Raw genomic sequence first — 21,050 nt, forward strand, 5'->3', positions numbered from 1 at the left:
CCCACTCTTCAAGAAGGGAGACCAGAAGGATTGCAGGAATTATTGTGGCATCTCTCTGCTCAGCCTGCCTGGGAAAGTGTGTGCTAGGTGCTTGGAAAGATGGTGCAGGAGCATAGTTGAGTCAAAGCTCCAGGAAGAACAATGTGGCTTTCGTCCTGGTAGAAGCACAACTGACCAAATCTTCACTTTAAGGCAAGTCTTCGAGAAATCTTGGGAATATGCCAAGAATGTCTACACGTTTTGTGGACTTGGAGAAGGCATATGACTGGGTTCCTCAGGATAAGCTTTGGCAAGTAGTACAGGAGTATGGAGTGGATGGCCAACTATTAGCTGCCATCAAGTCTGTATGAATGCACAGAGTTTTGTGTCAGGGTAAACAGCACAAAGTCTGAACCTTTCACAGTCTTCGCTGGCCTCCGCCAAGGGTGTGTTCTGTCACCCCTCCTTTTCATAATATTTATGGACTGGATTGATAGGCACAGTATTGGACATCTGCTTTTTGCAGATGACCTAGTTCTGCTTAGCTCTTCCACAGATGACCTCCAGCGGACCCTGGATAGGTCTGTAGCTGTTTGTGCAGATGCCAGAATGAAGATCAGTGTGGCCAAAACTGAAACATTTGTGGTCTCAAGACAACCATCCCAGTGCACTCTACATGTAAGTGGAGTGGAGTCTCAATGAGGCAAGTGGAGAAGTTTAAATACCTTGGATCCATATTCACGAATGATGGAAAATAGGACGTAGAGCTAGATCTGTTTGTAGAATTTTTCCTGCCAAATGATAGGGGGGACAGCCATGGGTTCACCACTTTCCCCACCCTTGGCCAACTTCTTCATGGAGACGTTTGAAGAGAAAGCCTTAAACTCAGCCCCACAAAAACCTACCATATGGCTTCGCTATGTTGATGATGTTTTCGCTATTTGGTCACATGGCCCGGATTCACTCCTCTCCTTCCTAACACACTTGAACAACCAACATCCTAGAATCAAATTCACCCTGGAAAAAGAGGAAAACAATAACCTCCCCTTCCTAGACACACTAGTCACCTGCCAACCTGATGGAACCTTGGTTTTCTCAGTTTATAGAAAACCCACCCATACAGGCAGATACATTCACCAACAATCCCCCCCCCCCCTCACAACAATATGGAGTTATTAAAACATTATTCAACAGGGCAAAAATAATCTGTTCTAATGATCAAGCCCTAACCACTGAACTAAATCACATCTGTGACACTTTCTCAGCCAATGGCTACCCCCTCCAAAAAATCCCAAAAATACTTAACCCAGTTATCCACAACCCACCACCCCCTCCCCTTCACAAAAAAGATTACTCTAAATCCATCACCATTCCCTACATCCGAGGCACCTCGGAAAAAAGCAATAAAATCTTAAAAACACATGACTTGACCACTTGTTACAGATCACATAGAAAACTGGCATCCCTTATCTGCTCCACCAAAGACCAACCACTTCCCCTAGACCTACCTGGTGTATATCAGGTCCCCTGCAGTTGTAAACTGTCCTACTTTGGCCAAACAAACAGTACAGCAAATATCAGAATCTCAGAACACAAGGATTACATCCGATTTCACCAGTACAGCCACTCTGGGCTTGCAGACCATGCTCTGGATACTTGCCACAGAATAAGATGGAAGAAAGCCACAATAATACACTGCAGCAAGTTCAAGTATGAAAGACTATTCATGGAATCAGCCTCGGCCCTTAGGAACATGCCAAACCTCAACAAATTTGGATGCACGAGACTGCCCCAAATTTGGGAAACTTTTATCAGAAGAACTTCAGCCCAAAGGCCAAGAACTACCAATATAGCCCGCCAGGGGACACCATCAGGACTTTAGGAAAACGCTAGCTTCAGTCTCATTTGCTGTTATTAGTACTTGTGTGAACGTGTCTTTGTAGTAAGTTCCCAAGAAGATGGCAACGTGACGTTCGCCGAAATATCGGAAAGTATATATTAAAGTTTATTTAATCTATATTTCTAGTATACGCTGTCAATTCCTTAAATATTAGTTATCATGTTTAACCAGCGTATAAGCCTCTCAACAAGATGCCAAGAGAGAAGCTATTCAATATGAACAGTGATATGGTGTCAATGGGGCATTATATCAAGCAATAGTTAGTCTTTATTTGAGTTGTAAGTCAGCAGTTAGAATTGAAGTAAGTACAGGAAGATGGTTTAATGTTAAATCTAGTGTCAGACAAGGATGTACATTATCTCCTCTGTTATTCATATGGATCACATTATGAAGGAAAGTGGTATTAAACCTGATATAAAAATTGGAGATGTTAATGTCAGCGCTTTGCTTTATGCAGGCGATGTTATACTTCTAAATAAATCCGCTAGAAGTCTGCAAGATTCCCTGACTAAATTGAATAACTGTTGTAATAGATATGGTATGAAGGTCAGCAATAACAAGACAAACACAATGACAATAGGCAGAAACACTGAAAATGTCAACTGCATTGTGCATGGAGAATCTATAGAACAAGTAAAACATTTCAACTACTTAGGCACGATATTTAGTGAAGGTGGCAAATTAAATATGGAAATAGACAACAGAATCAACAAAGCTGGTATGGTAGGAAGTCAGTTGAATAAATTCATATGGAATACGAGAGAAATTAGTCAGAACACTAAATTAGCTGTACACAAGACAGTGTTCAAACCAGTTTTTACGTATGGATCTGAGAGCTGGGTCAGAAGTAAAACTCTTGAGCAGAGACTAGACACTGCAGATATGAAAGTCCTGAGAAAGATTAGTTGCATGAACAGATGGCATCAATGGCAATATCATATTAAAAATGAGGATATTAGGAAAGAATTTGACATTGTCAGCATCCAGGAATGAGTTAGCAGAGCTAATCTCAGGTGGTATGGTCATTTAAACACAATGGGCAAGGAAAGATTAACAAAACAAGTGTTCTCTGCCAGGTTGGCAGGATAATGACCCAGAGGAAGACCAAGATATGGGTAGATTGATACAGTAAAATGTGCCTTAGACAATAGAAATGCAAGATCTTATAATGTTGGAGTCTTGAAAAGTAACAGAATTTGGAGGAAAATTGTAGATAGGAAGTTAGTAATGATGTAAATTTTTCATGTAGTACTATCATATCCTGTACGCCCCTTGAGGGTACATGGCAGGAATTTGATGATGATGATGTTTAGTACACATCTCTATTTAAAATTACAGCTATACTGTACTGCAAGGAACTATGCACTTTGTGGTGCTTAGTAGAGCTAGCTCTGAGACACAGCTATGAATTCAAGTCAACCCACTTAAGGGTTCTTCTGAATGTGAATGATTATCACATCTCTTAATGGTGATAGCTGATGGCTAGCAAGCACTTTTTATCCATTTTTGTCTAACTCTATCATATGCTTCATATTCACATTTTGGTTGACAGAAAAATACATCTAGGTCAGGTAGAGAGGTTAATCCAGTAATTTCATACCAAATCTGACACAGGAATAATGGACCAAAGGTCCAATCAATCCATTATGCCAGAACAGTTGAGTTGTTCTTTTTATCTACTAGAACTTTCTGCAGGCTACAAACACAAATTGGTCTCATTGTCCAATTTCAAATTTGTTTACATTACTCTACTTTCAACTGCCATTAAAGAAGATTATATTTGTGCTTAGTGTTAATACTATAGTTGTTTTTATAGTAGTACCTGTTTTAATCTTCTTTTTCTTGGTAACACCAATTACACTGTTGTTTTGGTAATTCTTCTGCAAGTGCTACCTCTTTTTTACTGATACTTGCTTAGGCTGATTATACCTAATCTTCATTTTGGCCGAGTTTGAAATTGTTTCAGTAGCTGACTTTTTGCTATAAAACCTATAATACATTATTGCCATTTTTCTACCATTAATCAGATATTTTCCATTTTTAATATTTTTCATTTTTGGAGTGATTAAAAAAAAATTCAATTATAAAAAAAATATCAATTGTACATGAATAATATACACACTGTAAATATGAAAAATACATAATATAAAACAATAAAAAAACAAACTGAAATATTCACTTTTCAAATAAAATAAATGTCTTGTGACAGCTAAGTTGGCTGTTCTAAGGAATGTTGTTCTGTGGGAAGTTTTACCGCTTTTGATGTTGAAGGCTGAGGGTATTCGGGGTCGTCTGAGTTGTCATCTTGACTTTGTTGTGAACGGCATCTCGCAAACATGTCTAGAGTAGATTGTGTGGTCACATGCTTCTTGTCCTCGTAGATAGCCTTGTAGCTAGACATATTGGAATACATACGGTGGCTAACATTTTCGAACCGCTCAGTGTTTGGATCCATCGATTCTAATTTTGTTAACACCGTGTCTATCAAGTTGAAAAACCTTGGCTATTCCCTTTGTTGTAAAATTTCTTTGTGTCTGGCAGTTCAAGTGGCTCAGTATATATAAGGACATAGCCTTCTCCTGGATAATCAGTAAAATTAATGGTATCCGCTTCTGTGTCAGATCATCGATCCAGCGAGACAACAATTTTTCCATCTCTGATATCGGGTCCAGCCTTTTCTTGGTAGTAATTGTGCCCTTCGACACTACCGCACCTTTCATGCTTTCAACAATGCGAACTTTATCCTTCACTATTGTATTAACTGTCGAAATAGGTTGATTTATTTCCAGAGCTATTGTTGATAGAATTTTTCCACCTTCATACATACGAATTATTTTCAACTTTTCTTCTAAAGTAATTGCAGACCTTTGTTTTTTTTTAGATTTATTACCAGCACACTCAATTTTGCATTTGCAATGAAACTAGCAGTGATAACAAGTGACTGAGCTAATAGCGCGAGGCATCTACTACTGTACTACAATAAGGCTGTCAAAGACACACCTGTGCAAAGCCTCAAACGTGTTCATACGTGCTAGTAGATTTATTAGCATAACTGTGAATTTAAGTAGTTGCGTGTTACGTAACTTGGGGTGTAACTGTATATTCAATTGAAGGTGAGTTAGATAGTTTCATATGGGGGTAACAGCATTTTTCTCTCTCAGAAAATCTAGTTTCCATCCCACAAACTATCCAAAAAAACAAACATAAGTGAAAAACATAGCAAACTATGTAGGTAGGACAGGACATTAATGAAGTTCCAATGAAGCCAAGTTTCTTGGGCATGATAGGCCAACGAGTCTAACACAGGCTCACATTTTGATATTTTTGTATAACAAAATATCAAAAATAAGAAATTACTTATTATAATTAATATAATTAAATAATCATTATTATATATAATTATAAAATAATATAATATTGATATTATAAAAGAAATCACTTAGATGGTAAATTTTGATATCACAACTTTTATGTATTTTATGTAATATGAAAATATAGAAAACAATAATATTGTATTTTTCTGAAAACTCATGCTTCTCCTAAACTGTTTAAAGTTGTTAAAAGTTATTTACAAAAGGGGCTACTTTGCTGCCAAAATAGCTCAGCCTTTTTTTTTTCTAACCTAATACTGTATTAATATGAACACCAAATTAGCAGACTGAGAAATAAAAAATAAAATATATGATAAATTATATGCGAGAAATTCATATACATACAGCAAGAGAAGTTTTTGCTTCAAAATAGGCTCGATATATCCTGTAGAAATAGGTATCACCACCATAAGCCTAAAATATAAATAACTCATATCATTAAAGGAAAAATAAATAAAAAAAACTGATGATATTCTGATTAAGGAACTCTAAACACTGGTTTAGTATTCCCCCCCCACCCCCTTAATTACTGCCACACTGAGGGATTGCAAAATAGAGAGCACATTAATGTAACATGTAGCCTAAGATATACAAGATCTTACAAATGTCACTAACTAGATGCTAAAAAAAAAAAAAAAAAGTTAAGTCTGGAAAACAGGCAAAATAAGTTGCTCTTAACACTCTGATGGCATGATTTAGACCTTCGAGGTAAACTCCTATCTTATTTGCTTATTGCAACTCAATTGCCAGCTCCCTTTTCAACTTCTCTGTGAGAAATGCATGCATTGTGCAATATATACAAATTTACTGGTTAACAAAGAAATTAATGGATTTCTTTTACCATGGAACTTATGCTTTGGTAGTGCATTAGAGCAAGAGGCTGATAATCCTGTCTATTTTGTTATTTATTTACTACTGATGTATAAACTGCATGTTTTTTTTTTTGTTTTTTTTTTATAAACAACAACTAAAAATAAGTTTCATCTGCTTGTTATTATTAACATCTAACCTCCATGGAGTTAGAGACTCATCATGAGAGGTACACACTATCACACACACACACAAAGCTCATCCAACCATGCCTTAAACTGATTCAATGTGTTTACAATCACAATACACTCAGGCAATGCATTTCACTCACCAACCACTCTCTCCATGTCAAGAACTTGCTCCTCATTGCTCTGCTCACACTTTCCTTATACAGTTTCCAGGGATGGCCTCTTGTTCTACCCACCTCTCCATTCTATGAAAAATCTCTCCCATGTCAGCCTGATAACAAAGAAGCTTATTAGACTTACTATTCAGAAGCTTACTAGACTTTAGTCACATAAATGATCCCACTTCAGCTTAAATGAAAGTACCCATTTGAATGGAGAGCTCGTCAAAAATGTGCAGGATGTTGAGAAAATAATAATCAGGACTTCTTTATATTGCTTCTGAACTTATAGTTCACGTTACACCTGTCGTAACCCTTGATATAGAGATAAGCAAAGCTTTTATGTTATGGAGCACCCTAGATCAGAACATCTCTTTTAACTGCAACTCTATTTTTTAATTAAAAATATTTAATGAAGTGATCATGTATATTGCCTACCTTTGTTGTACTTTTGGCAATAATGATCTTTGAAATTTGATCTAGGGTGATATAAACAGATAAGCTTTGCTTATTTCTTTATATAGAGATAAGCTTTGCTTATCTCTTAATATCAAGATCTTTTTTTTTTTTTAATAGTTGAATCTCACCCACAAGATAAAGTTTAAATATGTCAGAAACCTGCTCTTAAGAAACCATCCATGAACATAATGGGGATTTGAACCACATCTACTAGTTGTGATGCTTTCCACTTACCAAAGTACTTGATTTTAGTAATGATCTAACACAAATTGTCCATCTACCCATAAGAATACTGGAAAATCCAGCCTGGTTGAGCAAGCATTACACATGGATAAAACATCAAACAAGAATACATCTTGGCATCTTTAATTTATCTCACTGGGCAATTACACATCCCAGGAAGTTTCAGAGATAAATTTTCAGAAAAATCAGAGGACAGTGATCAGAATCAGGAGATTTGCACTGGCTTAGGGTAATCTTTAAGTCAGAGTAGAAAATACACAGAGGATTCAAGATTTAGCAATCTGACATGACAAATGTGTATGTTCTGCCCTTCTTATGGAAGGAATCATGCAGTTAGAATAGTTGAGGTTAACTGTAGTTGTAGAAGATTCCAATTAGGAATAACAGATCAGATTTTGATACCTTCAAGTGGTAGTGAATGTCCTGAATATGAAGGTGAATACAAAAATTCTATGCAAAAACAAAAAAAAGTTGTTTTTGTTGTTTCTAGTTAGCGACTTAAATTTATTACAATATGAATCTACTTTAATAAAAACTGTATAAAAATACACTTGAAAGATTATGCTTTGGGCAATGATGAAAACAAGTTTCACTCTTAGAATTTAAAGCAACAACAACAAGAAAAAAGATACTTACAGGAGCTGATTTGTTAACAATTTGATCTAGAAGTGCCACAATTGCTTGAGGAGTTGGAATTTTTTCATTCTCAGCTAAAACAGGAAGATGATACTGATAATTTTTTGAGTTGATCACAATAAGACTAGGAATAGCTAGTTCTTTCATAGCCACTGAATTAGCAATATCTGGCTGACCTAACCATCCAAAAATAAAGTGCCTCGATGTAAAAAAAAAAAAAAAAGTAAATCAACATAACAATAGCACAATAATAAATAATAATTTAAAAATAATAAATCATATTCGTTAATGAATATTTTATATGTGAATTACTAAATCTGTCTATGTGTTTTTCTCCACTTTACTGAAGGCATAAGACATAAAACACTATATTTTTAAATTACAAAAAATGGGAAAAATAAAGATTAAAAAAATATATTATAAAAAAAAAAAATAAAATAAAATAAAAATTAACAATCTTCTGATACCTTTTCTTCCTCGAAAGAATGGCATTTTCAAGTGATTGGCAAGCAGGTCAGTCTTTGTCTGTTATCACTGGTGGTAATTGAAAAAGTGGCAATATTTCTTAAATAAGAAGGTGGTGACAAGAACATGGTATTAATGTATAAATATTGTGCAGGTTTAATGAGTTGCAAAATCAAATTTCTACAGGAAATTCGATTTTAAAGGGTTGAAAAATCAAATATCTACAGGAGGAAAATCCTATTTACCTTTGCCAAGCCTGATTGACTACATCTTTCATGTGAAAAGTTTTTTACCTTGGATATAATATATGTTAAAGATACCAAGTAATTTTATAACCTCGGTTTTAATCCTTTTTCCCAAGTAAGCAAACAGACAAGTAAGTCAAGTTTGTGCCTGAATGTGGTTCAAGACTTATGGTGGTGGTGCAACACCAAGGATGGATTAAGGATGGTAAGGTAAGGATGGATTAAGTTCTGATCACTTTCCTTAGAATTTCCCATAAATGTAAAACACATCTCCTAGGAGATGTATGATGTTATACATTATGGGTGGGGGTCACTACCCAAGACCAGTTTCAACCTTTATTGAGGTCTCATCAGTGAGTAGGCAGACCCTGAAATGCCAAGGTTTAAGTAATACAGAGCTTATCAATTTTACCTATGCAAGTTGCCACAAGGTGCTTGGACCTTATTAAGAATCTCTGGATGAGAGAAAGATGTGAAAAGTTTTTTACCTTGGGTATAATATATGTTAAAGATACCAAGTACTTTGGTGTTGCACCACCAAGAGTTACCTTGGTATTGCACCACCACCATAAGTCTTGAACCAAGTTCAGATGCAAACTTGACTTACTTGTCTGTTTACTTACTTCAGAAAAAGGATTAAAACCAAGGTTATAAAATTATTTAGTATCTTTAACATATATTATACCCAAAGTAAAAAACTTTTCGCATCTTTCTCTCATCCGGAGATTCTTAATTAATAAGGTCAAAGCACCTTGTAGCAACTTGCATAGGTAAAATTGATAAGCTCCGTATTACTTAAACCTTGGCATTTCAGGATCTGCCTACTCACTGATGAGACCTCAATGAAGGTTGAAACCGGTCTGGGTAGTGACCCCACCCATAATGTATAACATCATACATCTCCTAGGAGATGTGTTTTACATTTATGGGAAATTCTAAGGAAAGTGATCAGAACTTAATCCATCCTTACCATGAGTTGCCTTGGTGTTGCACCACCATAAGTCTTGAACTACGTTCAGGCGCAAACTTGACTTACTTGTCTGTTTGCTTACTTGGGAAAAAGGATTAAAACCAAGGTTATAAAATTACTTGGTATCTTTAACATAAATCTTTCACCTTGAGGCACTGACACATGAGTAACCAACACCATGAAAATAAAAACAGCAAAAATTCATAAACATACAAAACCAGAAATGTCTTCTTTATTATGTTGCCAGTAATAAAATATACACTTGAAAGATCATGCTTTTGGCAATGATGAAAACAAGTTTCACTCTTAGAATTTAAAGCAACTTCAGACTGTTTCAAGATATAACAGTGTAACAGCAGAGTAATAATGATTTAGAATAAAGTACCTCTTCGTAAGAAAAATGTACACTAAATTTTAGAAAATAACCAAATCAGAACTTGTACATGTGAAATAATCTGGACTCAAATAAAGTAGGCATTCACTATGACAAATCCAGAGGAACCAGAAATAATTTGTTATAGCATAAAGTTTGCTATAGTGCAAGGGTTCTCAACCTTTTCCAGTGGCGTACCACTATATTTAATTCAAGATATTAGATGTACCAGTAAGGCAGTGGCTCACGTACCACCAGTGGTACGCGTACCATAGGTTGAGAATCCGTGCTATAGTGTATTTAAGGAGAAAAAGATACTGGCATTCAGCTGGGTAAGTCTAATAATTTGAACTTATTTAGCACTAAGCTTTAGTCAGTCAGTAAGGATCAACACTTTTCTCCTCCAGAAGCTTCACCTGGTCCTTAATTTACTTTCCTCCTATGCATTAGAGTTTCAAGTACTGATAACTAGCAGTCATGAAGTACGATAAACTTCTTCAATAAAGTAACAATAAATTTTTTTTCGCAAAGAAAGATTTATAAGTTATATATAATAATAGTTTTTAAAGCCACTTCATATCTCCATAATCAGGATCATGGTGGGTTCACTTCAGGAAATGAAACCATCTCCCACTAAAAGACATCCACGTCACAGTGGACTAACCTACAGGCTGTTTAGTTCGAGAGTGGATATGCCATCCACTCATCCAACCAGGATTTCATAGTTTCAACATACTGGGAGTTAATAAAAAAATCTATCACTTTCTGATGACCATAAAATTAAGTTTATGACTTTATAAAATGCAAGAAATTGTGTTCATGTGTTCTTAAACTAGGCTGTCAATTTTGCTGTAGAAGCATCTATTTCCAGGAAAGGGAGTGGGAAAGAGGGGAGGGATAAGGGAACTTGTCCTTTCTCTAACTGAGTGATAAGATTTTATTCTATCTGCCTCTAAGAGGTCCCTAGAAAGGGATAAAATGTGTTGAGATGATAAGTTGTCTCCAAAACAACAAACAAATCTGTGTAGGCCACATGTTGGCTTTTTGTATTGGGAATGTTGCTTTTATGTATTCAAGGTTTGTACAAGTAGATGTTTCTTTTTGTTTTGGGACTGGTGCTTTTAGGCATGCAAGGCTGCAATTTTCTTCTGATTTTAAGACAATGACTGGTGATTTATAATAATGTATTAAAAATCTGTTACTTAACTAGTTTTATAACAAGTTATAGATAATTTCACAATCAGTTATGATTTATTTTTTACAGCACTCTTTCTTCCATTTCTAAGCTTCTTCAACAACCTCCAGAATATCTTACCATCTTCTTCATATTTATTTTCTAAGTTCTTGCCAAAGTCCTCCCATCAATTTTGTTTAGCTAGTTTTACACAGTGTTTCGCTTTCTTACATTTGTCTCTGTATTCTCTAAGAGCAAAAGCTGATTTATTTGCCAGGAACTTTTGATATGCTTTCTTCTTTTCCTTTACTACCCCTTTAATCTCCTGTGTCCACCATGGAGTTCTGATTTTTCTATCCTTACAGACAACCTCACCACATACCTCTCTGGCTGAATCAAACCTGGCTTTTCTTCAGTGCTTGCCACTGAATCTCCAAGGTTTGGTTCCTGTTCTCAAACTCTTTCATTTTTTCTTCAATAATCTTTATGCATTTTAGTCTACAGTTCACATCTGAGAGCTGCTCAACTTTTATTCACTTTAAAACTTTTTACATGTTATTCTTTTCAATATGAAATTCAATTTTATCCTGCTCAAGACTAAATAGTGATCACTTTCAATTTCAAATCCCCTGTACACTCTGGTATCCTGCACCAGGGAGAAAACATCACTATCAACAATAACATAGTCAATGAGACTTTTCTTATTCCTTGCCTCTTCTCTCCATGTGAATTTGTGCACATTTTTATGTTGGAACATGGTGTTAGTAATAACCAGTCCATGTCCTGAGCAGAAATTCAACAGGTATTTGCCATTATTATTAGCTTTGCTCTTTTCTCCAAATTTTTCCAAAATATTTTTGTATGTCTGACAATCATTTCCTACTCTGCTATTTAGATCCCCAACAAGGACCAACTTTTCCTTTTTCATTGTGTCAGTTGCTTTTTCTAAAGCATCAAAAAATTCCTCCACTTCTACATTAATAGAACCTTCTGTGGGATCATAGGCACAAATAAGTCTCATTGTCCAATTCCCCATTCTGATATTTGCCCACATTACTCTACTTGAGACTGTCTGCCATTCAAGAAGATTAGCCTCGTATTTTATATTACGGAATATAATATACGGGCAGAATATTACGGAAGGAGTAGCCATAGTTGAATACTATGGCTACTCCTTCTTTTCCTTGATTGTCATTGCCTGAATATAACATTTTGTATTTATTTCTCATAAAGATCTCACCAGTTTTTGTCTTTTTTGTTTCATTCAGCCCTATTATGTAGATCTGGTACTTATCTAATTCCTCAGCTAGCTCCATTATTTTGCCATTCAGGCTTCTTATGTTGACAGTACTGATCTTTAACTCTGGTGATGTTGAGTTGGGATGTGCTTTCAGATTTGTTCCAGTAGCCGACTTTTCGCTGTTTGCCCTGTTTCCCTGGCAAAAACAACGGGGGCCTTGTTTAACCGAGCGACGCCCCAGCCCGCATGAAATTTTGCCATGTTGTACCATCATTTTCTATATTGGTTTAAGCCAATAAGAATACAATTTGGTCGTCTAAATCCCAAATTGCCAGCCCATTCTCATTCTTTCAGTATCCAGGTAGATACCCAACAGGGTGCACCACAAGAAGGTGAGGATTGGACATTAGGTCAGAAGCACTGGTCGGTTCTCTGCATTCCTTTAAAGGCTATGTGGAGGTCTCCTCTCAGTTATACAGCTTTGACCCTTAAGCACCCCCTCTCCTTAATGCTAAGCATTAAAGAGAGGTAAATTTCATCAGAGTGATAAAAAAATTATAGGTATTAATTCACAATTTCATATAACAATCTTAATTCATAAATTCAATTAAAGATAACATTAGCCTAATGTAAGAATTAAAGGTCTCAATAAAAAAAAAATAAAAATAAAAAAAAAAACAATTTTTTTAGTGTGTTATCCGGCTTAAATTTTCTCATATTTTTGACAAGGATATACAGTCGTTTCGATTCAAGTTAGAGCGTTGAAGTAAGGACTCAGCACTCTCTCTTTGAATAGGCATTCAAATTTATAGCAACATCTGTGTAGAAGGTGAGTCTCGAACCAGAGAACATTGTGGTTTGTCTCTATCCCGTGCTGTGCCAATCCAGATTTATCGGATTTGTTGTGAAGAATGTATGATTGATATTCTTGTATTCTTTTAGCGAAATTATTGAAATCACATATAGACAAATCACGCTCTTTTCTGAAAAACTCTTTGGATTTCTTAAATAAATTAAAAAATATCTCATTACAACCTACTGATCTTATGGTGAGCTTTGCTGTAGAATCTCTATATACTAATGCACCTCCCAAAGAGACTTTACAATTACTTGCTGACATCTTCCCACAAGATATCGTAAAATTATTCGATTTCGTGATGCACTCTGGATATTTCTTGTGTCAAAACAATTCTACAACCAAGTGGAAGGAACAGACATGGGAAGTCCACTTTCACCTGCTTTAGCTAACTTTTATTTGGAACATATAAAAGACGCCCTGTTTTCATCTATATTCCCTCAACCAACCTTTTGGGTGAGATATATTTCAGTGTGGCCTCACAACAGAGATTCCTTACCTTCCTTTTTAGCCAAAGTCAATTCCTTACATCCTCGTATTAAGTTTACCATGAAGATAACAAGTTATCCTTTTTACACATCCTCCTCATCTACTCACCTTCAGGTGTTCTGACAACAACAGTTTACAGAAAACTCACTTTAACTGGATGTTACATTCTCAAACAATCTGTCCATCATCCTTATCAAAAAACAGGAATCATAAAATGTTTAATTCGACGAGCTAGAACTAATTGCTCAACTCCCTATGAATGAAAGAAAGAACTTTCAACTATCAAACATCACATGAAATTAAATGGCTTCTCCGAAAAAACTACACAACATCTGTTCAATTCCTACAATCCTATCTAAAACAACAAAGAATTGATATGTCGAGTTCCAATTCCATATATTTCCAGGATTTCAGAACCAATTTCAAGAAATCTGAAGAAATATGATTTAATTGCCAGTTATATCCCTATTAACAAAATATCCACCGATTCCCACTCTCCTAAAGATAAACGTTCAACTATGTCTCTGCCTGGTGTATATCAAGTTCCTTGTAACTGCAATCTGTCGTATTTTGGACAAACTGGATGCTCTATAGAAAAAAGAATACAAGAACATCAATCAAACATTATTCACAACAAATCCGATAAGTCTGGATTGGCGCAGCATGGGATAGAGACAAGCCACAACGTTCTCTGGTCCAAGACTCACCTTCTACACAGATGTTGCTATAAATTTCAAAGAAATCTTCCCACAAGATATCGATGCTGAGGCCTTACTTCAACACCCTAACTTGAATCAAAACGACTGTATATCTTTGTCAAAAATATGGGAAAGTTTAATCTGGATAACACACTTAAAAAAAAATTTTTTTTTTTAATTGAATTCATAAATTAAGATTGCTATATGAAATTGTGAATTAATACCTATAATTTATTCATCACTCTGATGAAATTTACCTTTCTTTAATGCTTAGCAGTGTAACATCACGTGGTTTGTTCTACTTTTAAATAATAAAAGTAGAACGAGCTTTTGTTAAAGTGTTTATAATTCTTAATTTAATGTCACAAGTGTCTCTCAAGAATAAGTATAAAAATAATAATACAGGAGTAATTCTTAACATAGAAAGTGAAGGAAATAGTTCTGTTGAAGATGCTGAGTGCCCAGTTGAAGAGAGAGAGAGAGAGAGAGAGAGAGAGACATCAAGCAATAATTAGTGTAGTTCCTTCAAAGTAAATCTTACAACTGCATCAAGATTCAGTAATAAAATAACAATTACTTACTCATGATATACATCTCTGTTATTCACAGCTATTGCCTCTAGAAGTTCACGGAATCTGAAATTAAATTCATTATTCCAATTAACAGAATTACATTTAAATTCAGATAAATGTTCATTCCTGCTTATTTAAATAAACAAAAAAGGGGAAAGTAAGATATTCCTATATTCTGGTAACATCATAAATATGACTAACAAAATGAGAAATAGAAACAGGGAATTATAGCACAGAACTTATTTATGAAAATAATTATCTGCTGCTATTTCATTTCACTGTTAATGCAATTTTGAAACTAGCACAAACTTAAATACATGTTTCTCAAGCAGCAAGTTTTTTCCTCTTTGTGCTATGAGTACCAAATGATCACAACTTTTGCAAGTCACAGAAGAAATACACATAATTGTGTAAAAAATATTTGTTTTATGCTCTGCTGCAAGGTCAAGAAATAAATTTTTGGGAAACAGTGTCTTGTCTCTGGTCTCATAAAATTTTAATTAATATTGTATTTGAATATTACTTAAAGCATAGTTCATTCTAGAACAATCAGCTTACTGTTGAATATGGAAAAATACTTCATCATATTTTCATAAAACTGTGACTAATACCCTTTCTGAAAAGAGTAATCAATTTGTAAGTGAAAGTGACATAAATCACTTCATTTACAGGCATTTTATAGATCAAATAAATGTATTAAGATTTAAAATTTTCAACATTATGAAAAATCAACTTGACTTTAACTATATGAAAAACCAAGAAATAATAAATATATTTGAAATAATTAAAAAAAAAGCAGTTGGAGTTAGTGTAATCAGGTATTCACTGCAAGTAAGGTTTAGTTTTGTAGAGCAGTAAACATTTGATTGAAAACACAAGATTCAAGTAATACCACATAATACATATATCCAAGACTCAACAAATTATGCAAAATCCTACTCACTAAGATTGCAATGATCTTCAACTGAAGATTGAGATAAAAACTTCCAAGAAGGAAGTTGATCTATCTTTTTCTACCTCTAATGTAAATTGGATTTTTTTCCTTAATGGGTTAACCACCTAAATGGCCATATGGATAAAATATATCAAAAATATACACTTTGTATCCATATCATATCTATACTATTCAAAGATTATTTTAACTGCAATGGGCACTTTGGATCCATGTAATTATGGACATACATGCATGTCAAGGCCAGTAAGGAGGTTACATCAAAAAATCCAATTTACAACAGAGGTAGAGAAGAAAAAAAAAAAGATCCATTTCCTTCTCAGATGCTCTCATTTCAGTTGAAGATCATAGTAATCTTGCATTTGAAGTATACAAAAAAAAGTTTAATACAGGTGGATATCTACATGCTAGTTCTCCATTACCACTTGACACAAAAATGGGGTATCATCAAAACATTAAAAGAGAGCCATTACTTCATTAAGATTATAATAAAAGAAACAAGGAAAAAGTTACATTAAAGACATTCTTCAAAAAAATAAAATAAAATAATAAAAAAATGGTTACAACATCGAAACTATCAATAACATATTGAATAAACCAGCACAGGCTCCAAGACAACAAGCTGAAGACTAATAAAGGCATGGTTTCTTCAAGAATGTTAAATGTTACAAACAAACAGCAAAATCCTACAAGAATATAACTCAAAAGTTGCATTTTGACCACTACAAAAAATCTCCACGATGTTAAGATCCCCACCCTAAACAACCACATCAATCTATGAAGAGATCAGGAGTTTATAAAATCTATTGCAATTGCGATGTTTGTTACGTTGGACAGACAGGGCATTTTGGAGAGATCTATCAAAAAAGTACGTCAGAGATGTGGAGAAAAAACTAATGCATAAATTCAAATTAGCCTTTCACACTTCCACAAAACCCCAATGTGAATTGGTAAATCACAAAAATATTTTAATTATCTCAATTTTTTTTATTTCTATTTTTTTTCTTGGAGAAACTCTCTTTCTTAACACATTTCTTGAGAGTGAGTCTGGAAACACGAGCAAATGAACATATCTCTAAGTAAGCCCATTCATTTGCTCATATGTGGAATATTTTGGTTTGAGATTCTTAATATAATTCTCTATGAAAGTGCAATCTATATTATTTGCTGCTATTTTTATTTTCTCCGAGTATCACTGGCTTTATTGATACTCCAGATTTTCTTTTAAGGATTTCATTTTGACCATTATAAAGAAATTATCAGTTATGATGCATTCACATATCCTGGTTCCATTAGTCATACCACTGTTTATATTTTTAAAAGATACAGTTAATATAAATAGCTACATCCCTTCTCCTTTTTCTTGTTGGTCAAAAAAACATAACATCTAAAGCCCAGGTGAATAATATTTAATTATTCATTTTACCAGTATCTTTATGGAAATCTAGATTTACATTCTCCTATTTAGAAAAGAGGAATCTCTTTTCTAACTCCTCAGTGAACTCATAATAGAACATCATAATCATCATCAAATTCCTGATATTACCATCAATGGGTGTACAGGGTATGTTAGTACTACATGAAAAATTACAACATTACTAACTTTCTTCCTATCTACAATTTTCCTCAAAATCAGTCTGTTACTTGTCAAGACTCCAACATTATCAGATCTTATATTTCTATCCTCTGAGGAACTTTTACTGTATCAATCCACCTATATCTGGGTCTTCCTCTGGGTTTTTTCCTGCAAACATGGCAGAGAAGAATTGATTTGCTAATATTTCCTCTTCCATTCTGTTTAAGTGACCATACCACCTGAGATTAGCTTTGCTAATACATTCCTGGATCCTGGATGCTGACAATGCCATTTTCTTTCGTAATATCCTCATTTTTAATACGATATTGCCAGTGATGCCATCTGTTCATGCCCCTAGTCTTTCTTAGGACTCTCATATATGCAGTCTCTAGTCTTTGATCAAGTGTTTTACTTCAGACCCAGCCCTCAGATCCATAAATTAAAATTGGCTTGAATACTGTCTTGTATACAGCTAATTTCTCTCTTATTCTATATAAATTTATTCAATTGACTTCCTACCATACCAGCTTTGTTGATTCCATATTTAATTTACCATCTTCACTAAAAATCGTGCCTAAGTAGCTGAAATGTTTTACTTTTCTATAGGTTCTCCATTCACAATGCAGTTGACATTTTCAATTTTTCTGCCTATTTTCATTATCGTCTTTTTAATGCTGACCTTTATACCATATCTATTACAACAGTTATTCACTTTAGCAGGGAATCTTGCAGACTTGTAGCAGATTTATTTAGAAGTATATCATCTGCATAAAGCAAAGAGCTGAGATTAACATCTCCAATTTTGATATCAGGTTTAATACCACTTTCCTTCATAATGTGATCCACATAGATAATGAATAACAGAGGGGATAATGTACATTCTTGTCTGACACCATATTTAAAATTAAACCACCTTCCCGTACTTCCTTCAGTTAACTGCTGACTTACAATTCAAATAAAGACTAAGTATTCCTTGATATAAATCCCCATTGACACCATATAACTGTAGTGTTTCGAATAGCTTTTCTCTTGGCATCTTGTCATATGCCTTTTCAAGATCTACAAAACTTAAATACAGATCTCTGTTATATTCCATTGATTTCTCAACTATCTGTCATAAAGTGAAAATCTGATCCTGACAGCCTCTATCTGTCCTGAATCCAGCTTGTTCTTCACAAAGCTTTTCTTCCACAATCCTCAACTGTTTCTCAAATATACTAGCATATATCTTACCAGGAACACTCAGTAGAGAAATATCTTATTCTCACAATTCAGTTTTATTTCCCTTTTTATATATAGGTACTATGAGAGCTCTACTCCAATCATCTGGAATTCATCCCTCTGTCCAGGCCTTCTGAACTATGCAGTGCAGCCACTGTAAGACTTTTATACTACCTCCACACTTCAGCATTTCTGGTTGAATATCATCTACTCCTGCTGCCTTTCCACATTTCAGGCTTTTGATGATTTTTTCTACTTCAAGTATGGATATGTATTCCTGACTACATGCCTGGTGAGTGTTTTTAACCACTGTGCTGTAATCATTGCTTGTTTCATTTAGCAATTTATTGAAGTAATTACTCCATACTTCAAGGATATCTTTTTCTCCTGTTTTCATGTACCCTTTATCATCCCCAATTCCTTTAACAGCACACTCTTTAATTCACTTCTGAGTTTCTTCAACAACTTCCAGAATATCTTGCTACCTTCGTAATATTTATTTTCTATGTTCTTACCAAAGTCTTCCCATGACTTTTGTTTACCTAGTTTTACACAGTGTTTAGCTTTATTACATTTGTCTCTGTATTCTCTAAGAGCACAAGCTGACTTATTTGTCAGGAACTTTTGATATGTTTTTTCCTTTTCTTTCACTGCCTCTTTAACCTCCTGTGACCACCATGGAGTTCTGATTTTTCTATCCTTACAGACAACCTCACCACATGCCTCTCTGGCTGAATCAAACCTGGGTTTTCTTCAAGGCTTGCTACAGAATCTGCAAGGTTTGGTTCGTGTTCTCAAACTCTTTCATTTTTTCTTCAATAATCTTTGTGTATTTTAGTCTACAATTCACATCTGGAGCTGCTCAACTTTTATTCACTTTAAAACTTTCTTACATGTTGTTCTTTACAATATGAAATTCAATTTTATCCTGCTTGAGCCTAAATAGTGATCACTTCCAATTTCAAATCCTCTGTACACTCTAGTGTTCTACACCAGGGAGAAAACATCACTATCAACAATAACAGTCAACGAGACTATCCTTATTCCTTGCCTCTTCTGTCCATTGTGAATTTGTGCACATTTTTATGTTGGAACATTGTGTTAGTAATAACCAGTCCATGTCCTGAGCATAAATCCAACAGGTAGTTGCCATTATTATTATTAGCTTTGCTCTTTTCTCCAAATTTTCCCAATATATTTTTGCATGTCTGACAATCATTTCCTACTCTGCTATTTAGATCCCCAACAAGGACCAACTTTTCCTTTTTGTGTCAGTTGCTTTCTCTAAGGCTTCAAAACATTCCTCCACTTCTACCAAATAAGTCTTATTGCCCAGTTGCCCCATTCTGATATTTGCCCACATCACTCTACTTGAGACTGCCTGCCATTCAAGAAGATTAGCCTTGTATTTTGTGTTGAATACTATGGCTACTCCTTCTTTTCCTTGATTGTCATTGCCTGAATATAACATTTTGTATTTATTGCTCAGAAAGATCTCACCAGTTTTTGTCTTTTTTGTGTCAGTCACCCCTATTATGTCGATCTGGTACTTATCCACTTCCTCAGCTAGCTCCATTTCTTTGCCTTTCATGCTTCCTATGTTGATAGTAACCGATCTTGAACTCTGGTGATGTAGAGTTGGGGTGGGTTTAGGATTTGTTCCAGTAGCTGACTTTTCGCTGTTTGCCCTGGTTCTCTGGCTAAAACAACAGGAGCCTTGTTTAACCGGGCGACGCCCCAGCCAGCATGAAATTCTGTCATGTTGTACCATCATTTTTTATTTTGGTTTAAGCCAATAAGAATACAATTTGGTCGGCTAAATCCCAAATTGCCAGCCCATCCTCGTTCATTCAGTATCCAGATAGATACCTAACAGGATGCACCACGAGAAGGTGCAGACTGGAACATTAAGTCAGAAGCCCTGATCGGTTCTCCACATTCCTTTAAAGGAATGTGGAGGTCTTCTCTCAGTTATATAGCTTTGACCCTTAAGCACCCTTCTAATAAAACAAACTAGGTATTATTATTATTATCATTAGTGTACAGATGTAAGCATTTGGAAGTATTCCTATACAAATCAGACTGCAATATAAATCCTACACAAATCCCCTTATATGCTCATACTTTGTGAGAAATGTGAAATGTTTTATTATTATTACATGACACCACCAGGGAGTCCAAAGACTCATCAAAGGAGGGTACCTAGTTTACAACTCTCTGTCTCCACCAACTACAATGAACCGAAACTACACCAATGTCATCTACCGCCCACCACCGGCACTAGTATTTTCACAGACCATCACAAACATCCATGCCCACGGTGGGATTCAAACCTGCAGGCTTTTGGCTGGAAAGCGGATACGCTAACTACTCATCCAACCAGGCTAGCAGTTAATGTTCATAAATTCAAAAAATCATTTACATTTTGTCTTAAACATCTAATATTTATATGAAATATATAGAAATCAAAATTAT

The 21,050-nt window shown here is 34.9% G+C and overlaps 1 protein-coding gene across 2 annotated transcripts in view; it reads right to left on the reverse strand.

Moving 5' to 3' along the window:
• The window catches only part of Tmx3 (Thioredoxin-related transmembrane protein 3), a 106,773-nt gene that overhangs the window by 16,173 nt on the left and 69,550 nt on the right, over nucleotides 1–21,050 (reverse strand). For both annotated transcript variants that reach the window (XM_090398063.1, XM_090398062.1), the window contains 3 exons: nucleotides 14,836–14,889; nucleotides 7,745–7,943; nucleotides 5,596–5,664 (listed from right to left, as the gene is read on the reverse strand). In XM_090398063.1, coding sequence (XP_090254189.1) covers nucleotides 5,596–5,664; nucleotides 7,745–7,943; nucleotides 14,836–14,889 — 322 coding nt within the window. The remainder of the gene's footprint in view (nucleotides 1–5,595; nucleotides 5,665–7,744; nucleotides 7,944–14,835; nucleotides 14,890–21,050) is intronic.

This window comes from Typopeltis vanoorti, chromosome 9, assembly GCF_054136105.1.
Source record: "Typopeltis vanoorti isolate ZY-2024b chromosome 9, IOZ_Tvanoo_1.0, whole genome shotgun sequence".
Lineage (NCBI taxonomy): Eukaryota > Metazoa > Arthropoda > Arachnida > Uropygi > Thelyphonidae > Typopeltis > Typopeltis vanoorti.